Source organism: Sciurus vulgaris (assembly GCF_902686455.1).
Source record: "Sciurus vulgaris genome assembly, chromosome: 14".
NCBI classification, from domain to species: Eukaryota; Metazoa; Chordata; class Mammalia; order Rodentia; family Sciuridae; genus Sciurus; species Sciurus vulgaris.
In genome coordinates, this window is record NC_136475.1 from 31315165 (window position 1) to 31326663 (window position 11499).

The 11499-nt window shown below is 39.2% G+C and overlaps 1 protein-coding gene and 1 pseudogene across 2 annotated transcripts; one reads left to right on the forward strand and one right to left on the reverse strand.

The window, feature by feature from the left end:
- Positions 1–27: 27 nt before the first annotated feature.
- LOC306644529 (ubiquitin-conjugating enzyme E2 W-like) lies at positions 28–5476 on the reverse strand (annotated as a pseudogene). Its single transcript has 4 exons — positions 5404–5476; positions 2989–3113; positions 2355–2730; positions 28–188 (listed from the first exon to the last, which is right to left on the reverse strand). The product of its transcript is annotated as a ubiquitin-conjugating enzyme E2 W-like (transcript).
- Positions 5467–11221, forward strand: POLE4 (DNA polymerase epsilon 4, accessory subunit). The gene is made up of 4 exons (XM_079110384.1): positions 5467–5728; positions 6234–6318; positions 6719–6760; positions 10902–11221. The coding sequence occupies exons 1-4, from the start codon at positions 5522–5524 to the stop codon at positions 10913–10915; spliced, it is 348 nt and encodes a 115-aa protein (XP_078966510.1). The 5' UTR covers positions 5467–5521; the 3' UTR covers positions 10916–11221.
- Positions 11222–11499: the final 278 nt, after the last annotated feature.

The window sequence follows — 11499 nt, forward strand, 5'->3', positions numbered from 1 at the left end:
CTGCGGCCCGGGCCGGCGCTCCCCGGGTCAGCCCCCTTCTCGCAGTCCCTTCGAGGTGGAGCTCCAGGCAGCCAGCCGGTGGTCGAGGTGCCTGCCCATCAGGCTCTGCCTGCTAGGCCGCCGCTCCGGCGACGACGCTAAAGCCACCGAAGGATTCCTTGACACCTCCCGAGGCTTGGGCAGTGCCTCTGCACTCCCATTTTTCAGGATATTTCAAAAATATAAAAAATATAGTAAAAATAACATTGTAGTAGAAACAGATTTTGCATATGTGAAAAGGTAATTTATAAAATACATTAATCACTTTTTAAAAAGAGAACCTAGTTGTAGTACCATTAACTTACAAGGCACTGAGAATGGGATCTTTCAACAATTTTTTTATTATAGAAAAACTTTATCTAGCTGTAAGCAAAGTCTTTTCAACAAGAAAACAAAACAAAATCCTCCAGGAAAATCTTTGTGGTTGTGTGAGACAAATAAGCAAAAATATCATTTTACAGTGTACTTTTGCCTAAATTTTAAAATAAAAATGTCCACTCTCTTTTGTTAAAACTTTAAACCTCTGTCAAAAATGTATTTCTTATTTTAGGATACAGGATCAAAGAACAAGATGATACTTGCAAGTAAAGAAATTTTACAAGATAAAATCTTGACAAAAGTTTCACAATTAAAGTATTATAACATCCAAACGACTTAAAATGTAACAAAAGCAACAAGATTGCAAACAAAAATGTTTGTGGATTTTCCAAACATAAATAAATGAAATAGTGTTTAGGCTGTAGGGCTCATGCTGATGGCTAGCAGGAAGTAACGGAGTGTAATCTACTTGGAGACAAATCTTTAATGACAAACCCAAATGATGGACTGCAGCAATTTATTCATCATTGCCATTTTTTTAACTTCCAAAATAAAGTCTTGATCAAACCACTCATACCCTATATTACTCATACCTTTACTTCAGAGATTGAGGAACTATATACAACAAATGGATTCATTTTTACCATGGGGATAACATCTTGTACCTCTCTGCTAAAGTTACTTGAAAACCTTCCATGTCAAAACAATTTTACAGCAGATATAAACGATTAAATAAATATGCAAAGTTCTGTCATTACAGTCTTTTTAAGACGCATGTTAGTTCATGTTGTTAACCTTAGGATCACAGTGCATAGAATACAAATCTAAACAGTTGGGGTGACTTTCAAAGTAACATTGGATCCCTCACTTTTAATCCTACCAAAGCTGATAAAAGTTCATTTCATAGGCCCTATCATGCATTAATCATTGCGTGGCAGGAGTTAATGTAAACTTTCCCTGTTGCAACGTTTGTTGCTGTTATGGGCTAGTGGGCAATGACCAAACAGGCTCCATTTTACCCTGAGACTCGCATGTCATGTAGGAAATGCTCCTCCCGTGGAAGCACCTCGCCTCTGTACCCATCAACAGTTGTTTAGCATAGCATGTTTGGCAACACAAAATGGCGATTCTTATATGATGTATAATTGTTCTCTTTTTGGTTCCTATTTTTCTTGGACAATGTACCCTGTCAGAGAGTGATTGTCTAGATGTCAGTAACCATTCTTTAACTTGTACCCAACTAAGGTCATTTTGACCTACTTCCCCTTCTGCTTATGATTTTAGATCTCGGAATGTTAGTTTGTAGTTCTGAATCATAACCACAGCCAGTTATGATTAATGTACAGACATGATTTACTTATGGTATAAAAACCCCTGCAACCCTACGCTAAGGGCTGTCCTCCCAATAGCCATTTTTGGGTGTTGTGAGACAGTCAGCTCACTGGCTAATAAAGACTCTCAAATTTGGACTTCTCAGTAGTGATGGTCTGTTCTAATGTTGTGCCCCACAATAATTGCCTGCAATGAAGGTCCCAAAGCCACCAAGGAAGGCATTGTTATTGCACAATACATGAGAACCTGGAAATTTTCCAAGAGCTTAAAAAAAAAATGGAATTATATTTGTCATTTCCTGACACCTGCATTAATAATGTATGACTAATAAAAGCGTGTCGGTTGCATGGACTGAACCAGAGATCAACATGTGCCCAGAATGCACGTGAGTATAAATGCAGTAAAAGGAAGTAGTCTTCATTGCCTATAGAACATGTCCAGTCAAAGGTTAAAGTTCAAAGACTGAACGATGAAAGTACTCAAATTCTCAGTAGGATTATCTTCTGCTAGAAGGATGATAACAGTGGCATCAACAAGTGTCATCATGGTGCTGGGGATGTGGCTCTGGTAGAGTGCTTGCCTAGCATGTATGAGGCACTGGGTTCCATTCTCAGCACCACATAAAAATGAATAAGTAAAATAAAGGTATTGTGTCCATCCACAACTAAAAATAAAAAAAAAAGTATCATCATGATACCACCATCTTATTTTCTTTGGATTCTTGTTACATGTTTGTGCATAAAAAGAATCATCTGGTGGTCTTCTCCTTTCTTTGCAGCTGGAAAGCATGATAATAATGCTAAGAAAACTGGACTGAGAGTGCTGGGGATCAGTTTTCTGTTAAAATGGATAAACAGATATGACCATTGCTATAAATATGAGGATGAACAGGAATATTTTCACCAGTAAACCTGACCTGAGGAGAGTCAAAAGGATACTGATTACTAAACTTAAATAGAAGATGAAAAATTTCTCCTTCATATATGGTACCTGGTGCACCTTCCATGTCTACAGTCCACCATGTAATTAAATTTTTTAAAAATATGTTTTAGTTGTTGATGGATCTTATTTTATTTATTTATATGTGGTGCTGAGAATGGAACCCAGTGCCTCACACATGCTAGGCAAGTACTCTACACCACTGAGTCATAACCCCGGCCCCTAATTGAATTTTTTTTTTTTTTTTTGTGGTGCTGGGAATTGAACCCAGGGCCTTGGGCTTGCAAGGCAAGCACTCTACCGACTGAACTATCTCCCCAGCCCATCTAATTGAATTTTTAACACTAAAAATTTTAACACTCTTTTCATTTAAATTCATCCAAGAAGGTGGGTAATTTTGCAAATCAACAATACTTTCTGTAGCCATGTCTGCATTGACGCTATGTTGAAACCATCCCCCAGCATTTTCAAATAAGTATTTGGACCTGCCTTTTTAAGAGATGTCAATTCCAGGTGAGATACCGTTCATGACTCATTCATCCAGTTAATATTTACTGAGCACCTACTAAGTGCCAGGTACTGTATCACAGTCTATAGACTCAAAGAGCAAAATCAGACAGGTATACCTTCTTTATGGAGGTTTTGATTTGGAGGTGAAGGAGGAGGAGATAAACATTGATCTAATAATTACACATGGAAATGCAGGATTATAATTGTGATCAGTACTAAGGAGGATAGTTAACCATAGTATGAGAAATTTAACCTCACCTGGAAGGGTGGGTGGGAGAAAGCCTCCCCAAGGAGACAGGTTGAGATTTGGAGGAAAGTGAGAAAAACTTTCCTGACAGAATAGGATGTGTTCAGGTGCAGAGAGGATGGGGAACTGGTATGAAATAGAGCTGAAGAATGGAAGGAGCCCAATTGTGGAAAATCTTATAGACTATACTGAGTTTATATAATTTCAAAGTTGGGATGAAAAGGTCAGAAACCACTGCCTAAGCAATTTCTTTAAACACTGAATTAAAAGTAAAGTTTTCCTTTGTAACTTTATTTTCGCCCTTTTTCTTACACGTAAGCTGAAGAGGACTCAGATCTGAGGTTCTAGTAGAAGTTCTGGTTAAATGTCAGGTGACTCATATATCCCACTGAAGATTTTATTTCTGGGTGAAGACTATCATTCTGCTCTAGTGTAGCCTCTCTGAGTTAAACCAGCAAAGCAAAGTTTATCACAAAATTCTGGAATTGAATGATTTCAGATGTTATCTTGGCTTCATTACATTTTCTGGGGGTGAATTATTAACCACTGTGCTTCAATTTCCTCAACTATAAAACAAAATTAAAATACTGTTAAGGTGCTATTTCAATATCCTAAATAAAAACTCTGGGTCCTTCCGAAGCAAAAGACAAAGGATTTATTCTGGCCAGGGCGAGGGAAGCAGAAAGCAAATAGTTGTCTCTGACACCCATCCAGGGGTCAACTGCTGTTTAAAAGCGCTGGAAAACCACAAGGAAAGGGGGAGAGAGGGTGGCAGTTACAACCACAGGTTACATAAACAAGTTTCTCAGAATTATCATGTTCAGAGGGGTAAACTTACAGTCTACACGTTCAAGATATTGTGGTCAGGGTGCAAGTGGGGGCAGGTGGAGGCATTAGCTGCTATGCAAGTGGGCTCACAAAGAAAAGGGGTGCTGATTTTTACACAAAGTGAAATTGATTAACAAAATGGAGTTAACTCAACCTTTAAATCAGCCCATAACAATATTATCTCAATAGGGTACCATGAACATTATATGTGATTTATGTAAACATAAGGCACTTTGAACTACACACATAGTAAGTGCTCCAAAAAGTGAGTTTAATTCATAACAACGTAGAACTTTTATCGCAAATATTAATTGTTCCACTGTTAGTAGATCTCAAAAGCGTGGTGTGGGAACCCACAGTGGGTGGAGAAGGGATTTCTTGGCCATCCTTTTCAGGGGTGAAGCCAAAAACTATTTTCTTAATACTGAGGTTATTTGCCTTTTTCTTCCTCTCTCAAGGAGAAGGAATGGAGTTCTCAGAGCTATGCAAAAATGGAAAACTTTAATATATACAGGCAGTTAGCTAATACAGTTGTCTTTTATTAGGCTGTACTTTAGAGACTTCCCACTAAATTTTTTATTTTCAAAGTTACTTGTCATAAAAATGTTATTTATGTTAATACATAAAGTACTAAAATATTTTGAAACTAATTCTAACACAATAGGTATTGATATAACCTACAGGAACAAAAGCTCTTTGGGCCAATAATTTTTTTGAGCACAATGCGACTCAATGATATGACGCAATCTCTGAACAAACGTGGATGCCTGTGATTGCACCAACTTCATGCTTTCCAGCCTCCAGGCCTTTCTCTTCTGGTTTCCTCTGCTTTGTCTGCACTTCTTCCACTTCTGCCTGCCAAAAGTCCCATTCCTCCTTCAAGAATGCCTAAGACGATCTCTCCTTTAAGTTGGTCTAGGTTTGCACCCTCCTGGGCCATCCAGGGACATCATGGCCTCCAGGCTAGGTCTGGGTTCCTCCACACCAGGTCGCTCCTCTCAGGACCAGCCAGGCACAGCTACCATGTTTCTCGACTAAAAGGTAGGTGCCTGGGCGCTTCTAAGCCGGACGTGGTCGGAAGGTCACCGGGAACCACCACAGAGGGAAATCCAGCCCGCACGTGGGTGGCCAGGAAATGCACAGGGGCCAGCTTTACAACCTCGCCCTCCGGGTTTCCGAGTACGCCCCACCGCGTAGGGGCGGAGCCACGCGTCTGAAGAGGGCGTGGCCCCGGCCCGCGCGGGAAAGGGGCTGGCGCCGCATGCGCGCTCACAGTCGGCGGCCGCGCGCAGCACGCTTAAGGCCGGGATGGCGGCCGCGGCTGCAAACGGGACGCCCCGGGAGGAGGAGGGGCCCGGAGGGGAGGCAGCGGCCTCACAGGCCCAAGCTCCGGCGAGTGCCCCGGGGGCTCGTCTCTCGAGGCTGCCTTTGGCTCGAGTGAAGGCTTTGGTGAAGGCGGACCCCGACGTGACGCTAGCGGGACAGGAAGCCATCTTCATTCTGGCGCGAGCCGCGGTGCGGCGGGAGCGCGAGGGCACTAGGGGTGGCGGCGCGTGGTTCTTGGCGAGGGGTGTGGCCTTCCGGGGGCGGGGCTTGGGGGCGGCTTGGGCGGAATTTGGGGAGGAGGAAGAAGAGGGTCTGGGCGGGGCGCGCTAAGCCCGGGAATTGGAAGGGGTGCTTGGCCGGCTTCTGGGGTGTGTGTAGTCAGGCTGGAGGAGAGGGTCACACACCCACGTGGGTTGCATTGCTTTGTTAACCACCGGCCTCTTCACCAGGGCTCAGCTTTAATTTGCGTCTCTCCTGGCTCACACACAACTTGTAGGAATCTAGTAAAGGAGCGCGGTGGATTTACAAGGGAGAAGGGAGGTAGTGGAATGACCTTATTGAAGTCCAGGACTGTTTTAACTTTCAGAACCTCCCCACCTGCCTGAGCCCTTCATCCTTTTCTCTCAAAAACAGGAGCCGTCGCCTAAATGGGCTAGATCCCACTGATTTTTTACTTTACTCATTTGTTTGACAGGAACTGTTTGTGGAGACCATTGCAAAAGATGCCTACTGTTGTGCCCAACAAGGAAAGAGGAAAACCCTTCAGAGGAGAGATTTGGGTACAGTGTCTCTGTAGTATCTGGGAGTAGGCAGGGAGGGCTGGGCTAACCCTTGCACATGTCTGGGGTTTTCATACACTGTATCTCCCACTCCCTATTGCCAAACTCTTCTCTGATAACTTTCAGAGCAAAGAGAATAAATTCAGATGTAAAACAAGGTTGTAGGAGGATTCCCTTTTTTCCTTTTATTGAACAGTGTTTGCTTGGACTTTTCTTTATTAGACAGCCAATATGTAAGATTTAGTGGTGGAACAGAAATGAATCTCAAGACAGCAAAGGACATATTTTATAAATATCCTCTTTTGTATAAAGCCTTAACCCCTTCATTGTGTGGATTGTGGAGTTTGGGGGCTGATGTCCAAATGACAATAGTCAGGTGTCCTTTTAACTTGTGTTTCAGATAATGCAATAGAAGCTGTGGATGAATTTGCTTTTCTGGAAGGTGAGCCCTTTATCAGTGGATAAACATTTCCACCTGTCTTTTTCATGCTAATAATGTGAGTTCAGATCTTATAGATAAATGTTTGGTTCTTCCTTATTTATATAGGGATAGTTCTTTCACCTTACTTCCTAGTAGAACAGAAAAAACAAACTTGCTAACCCTAGTGAGAGTCAGTTTCCCTTGGGGAGTTAGAACTACTGGAAAAGTGTTAACCATAAAGAAGGGAGAGGGAATATGAAAACATTTGGTTTTGTCAGATTTATTGAAAAGTTTTATACCTACTTGTGTTCTCCATGCCTAAATAGAAATCTTGCCCCCTCATCATAATGTTAGAGATCAGGAATAATTGCCAGCATTTAAAAGGTTATCTCTTTCCCTTTTCTTTAGTAGTTTATGTAAAGTGATTATTTTGCTGCATTGAGATTCTGTATTTTAACTGCTCTTATTTCTTCTACTTAATTTCTAAATCTTACTCTTCAATACATATATTGTGATTGAATAGCTTTTCGAAATCCATGTGCCCTCAATTCATTCTCACCTTCACCCATACAAGGTGTTCTCATCACCTCCTTTAAGCTTCATTACCTTCCGAAAGCTTTTCTTCATTTATTTCATTTCTTTTTATTTCTGTGTTCTGCATCTCCATATAACACTAGGCCTGTGGTACAGTCTTTTAAATGTCTTTGAAGATATATTTCCCAGACTAGCTTCAAGCCTAGATCACTTGAGTATTCTCTTAATTTGTAACTCTTTTGTTCAGCTTCTCTTTCAACCTATTTTTCTTAAAAATAATTTGTTAGTTGCCTGCTTTGCTATGTAATCCAGTGTGTAGGTGTATTGTGTGTGTGTGTGTGAAGAAAAAGTGTATTCTCTAGTTGTTGGGTGCCATATCAAGTCTCATTGCATGGTTTATATTTACTATCTTATTACTGAATTTCTTTTGTGAGCTTATTGTATCAATTACTTAAGAGTTATATGTTAATGTCTCCTCCTATGACTGATGAATATTTTTACTTATGTTTCTGGGTCTGCTTTTCATTATATATTTAAGACTCTGGAATTAGTATACAAATTTAAAATTATTATATATTGCTCATGATTAGACCTTTAGTATTTAAAAATTGACCATTGTTATTTCTAGTAGTATTTTTTGCCTTAAAGTCTATTTTGTCTAATATTATTGAAGTTTTACCAGTTTTCTTTAGTATTTGTGTTTTTTCCCACCTTTTTGTTTTCACTTTCCATATCTTTGTAAATACTGTAAAAATGGGGATATTAAATTCAGACTGACAGTCTTTGCTTTTCACTGGAGCACTTAGTTCATTTATTTTTAATTTAATTAGTGATATCAGTGGACTTAAATCTCCCATCTTATTTTTTTCTGCTTTTCATTTGTCCTATTTAATGCTGCTTTTTGTATTATTCCTTTTTTTCCCCTTCCATGTGTTGGGAAGTTGTATATATCTATCCTTTTAGTGCTGGTCTGTTACTACATGCATCCTTAGTTTATCAAAGCCTAAAGTTGGAACCTTTCCCCTCATCCTTAACAAAGTGGAATCTTAGAATCCACTAATGCCATTTATAAGCCCTCTTCCCTCAACTTAACATGCTGTTATTGTCATGTGTCTATCAGCCCACAGAAGACATTGTTATTGCTGTATGATACAGACACTATATGAGTTTATTCACATTTTTACTACAATTTATGTAGTTGTTTCTGTATTTCTTATCTTCCATTTGTAATCCTTTTCTTTTTCCTCCAAAATAAATCCTTTAGAATAGGTAACTGGTAGCTGACTGCTTTTTCTTTTCTTTCTTTCTGTTAAGGGGGGAATGGAAATACAAAAAATTTTACTGCTAAATATAAAATTCTAGATGGAAGAAGCTGTTCTTATGCCATTTTTTGGCTTCCATTGTTTCTGTTGAGAAATCACAGTCTGTCTTTTGAAGGTAATTTATCCCTTTTTAAGATTTTTTTCTTTGCCTTTGATTTTCTGAGGTTTCACTCCAATGGATAGAAATATGAATTTCTTTTTATGTAGTCAGTATGACTTCTTGAATCTGTGGATTGATGTCTTACATATACTCTGGAAAATTCTCAGCCAGTTTCTCTAGATGTTGACTCTGCTTTGTTCTTTCTCCACTCTTTCTCTGGGATTTCCACTAAACATAAATAAAAACTCAACCCTAATTTTGCCTTTCTGTGATATATGTTCTGTGTAATTTTTTTTTTTTTTTTTTTGAATTTTCAGTTTGTTCTCTCCTCAGTTCTTTTCATCTCTTTTAAACCTCTTTGTTGATTTTCTGTGGATAGCCTGACAAACTTGTCTTTCACTTAAGTGGTAAATGTAGTTGTTTTATAACCTAGGTCCTGTGTAGTATCCCATTTAATATCCAAAGCCTTTTGAAATTATTTTTTTGTAGTCTGTCCAATCCAATATCTAGCCTTTTGAGTTTGTCTCTTCTGTCTGTTCTTTCTGTTGATACTGTCTTTATGTTGTGGTCATTGCACTGGAAAAAATTATTTGATAATTTGAGGTTTGTATGGTGATCTCTTTCTCCAAAGAAAATTTTTATTTACTTCAGCAACACACCTAGGAACATTTTCAGTGCAGTACCTCCTTAACTGAGATCTCTGACTGGAAGATTCTGCATCACAGTAGTGATGTCCTGGGCTGCAGTTCTGTGAGGAGTCTGATTTAATTTTGGTTACTGTGAGGGTATAATCTTTTGGGTCTCTAGTTTAAACAAGGGTGGGTTACCAGTCCTCCCCACTCAGGCAGACTCAGAGTTTAACTATTGATTGGTTTCCTGCTTTTTCTAGATTTTTGATTTGCCTTTTCTTGTTGTTTCTTTAATGTCTTAAAGATCCTCCCTCATTTATATTCATTTGTATACGTATGTGTATACACGTATTTATACACACACACATACACAAACATACATGCATACACTGGTATACATATATACACATACACATGTATAATTTTTAGCTTTATTGGTCTCGGCAAGAACTTGTCATTGTCAAAAACAGGCTATTGTCTTTTTAAATTAGAGGTGTTTCTGGCTTGTTTTTACCATGTTGCTGTTTGTCTTGAGTTATCTGTTTTATGCTAGGACTTTTAAAATAAATTTTGGTCTCATTTACTTGTGTAGAATTTCAGTTCTCAGTGATTTTTATTCTTTTTAAGAATGAGAGGACGTGAAGACTAGAAGCTGTGTGTGTATTCAGTGGGGATAGTTTTTGCCTGGTAGCTTTGCTTTAGGATGAGCAGGGTTGCGGTCAGTTGTTAACCTGGGGCTCCCAAAGGCCAGCATGCAGAATGATTTGTTGTAGGAACAGCATTGTCAGTGGTGCTCTAGGGTCTCCTGATGGTCCATCTGGCTCTTAGAAGAGAGCCCTGTGATTCTCCCTCCTACCCAAGTTAGGTGTAAATGTCTGTCTTCACCACATAGAGAGGGTTATGAAGGACACGGGGGCAACCTCTGGTCTCTGTCATTCCTGGTGACTGAGTCTAGAGCCTCCCATGGTTCTAGGCAGATGGGCTGCCTCTTCTGCTGCAGCCTCTTCTGTGTTCCTTCTGGGCTTAATTTTCCTTTGCTCTACTTATAAACTTGCTTCAGGAAGATTTTGATAATTCACTTTTTTTGGTGTTGGAATTTGTTAACTGCTGATAGGTTCCTATTCCTTGTTGTAGATTTATATCTTTTTTAAACCTTTTTTTTTTTTATTTGAATGTAATTTTGAATGGAATTACAAATGGGCATATAAATTTATGTTCTCAGTCCCCCATGATAAGCTGGAACTATCTAAAAAAGATTATAAATTCTTGGCTAAGAGAGCTTATCTCATTTTATTTTATATCACTTACTCCTTATATGGCTTCCATGTATATTCATTAACACAACAATTTCTTAAACTTAACCTATCTAATTCTAATTCTCTAGATTGGTATGCTTAATTTCCAACTGCCTACCCTCTTTAATGTCATATTTTTCCCTGGGGATATTTTGGATGATATTCCTCAAAATTAGAATTGCTGCTTGTATTCACACCCTTTCTGTTTTAACTTTGCTCAGTTTATTACACTAATCCAGCTCTTAGGTACTTTGCTTTACATATTGCTCTTTGTATTTTTAGGTACTTTGGATTGATTGCTGAGCTGAGCAGTTTTTGAACCTTCACTGCATTCTTCAGCTTGCCTCTTTCTGCAGGCCTCAGCTTTGAAGAACAGAGTCTCTGCACATATGCACATCTTCCTGTTCCACCCTTACCTAAGCCGGGATAAGCAGAGATCTCACATGATAACTTTTCTTTATAAGGTCTTCCACTACTTATGTCTGTCTTCCACTTCAGCCCTGGATGCAGCTGTTGCTGCTTGGGGCAGAGATGAAGAAATTGTTTTCATAGGTGGCTTAATGAATGATGAGGACCAGAATAAAGGTCTTTGATCAGCTTCATTCTCGTGTTTTCATGATCTTGCCTTTGTTCTTGCCCTGTGGTTGGAAAGCCACCATGCTCTGGTATAGACCTTCCTGATCTTCCCTGCCGGCCATTCTAAGCCACAGTCCTTTTGTTATTTTTGTTCAATTTTTCACTGTGTCATGATAATGTGGTTCCAGAATTTTCAGAATACTACTTGTCTTTAGTAGTCTTAGATTGAAAACCAGTTAAAAGTTTTTTTATTGAGAAATAATTCACATATAGTTCACCAAAGTACATAATTCAATGATTTTTA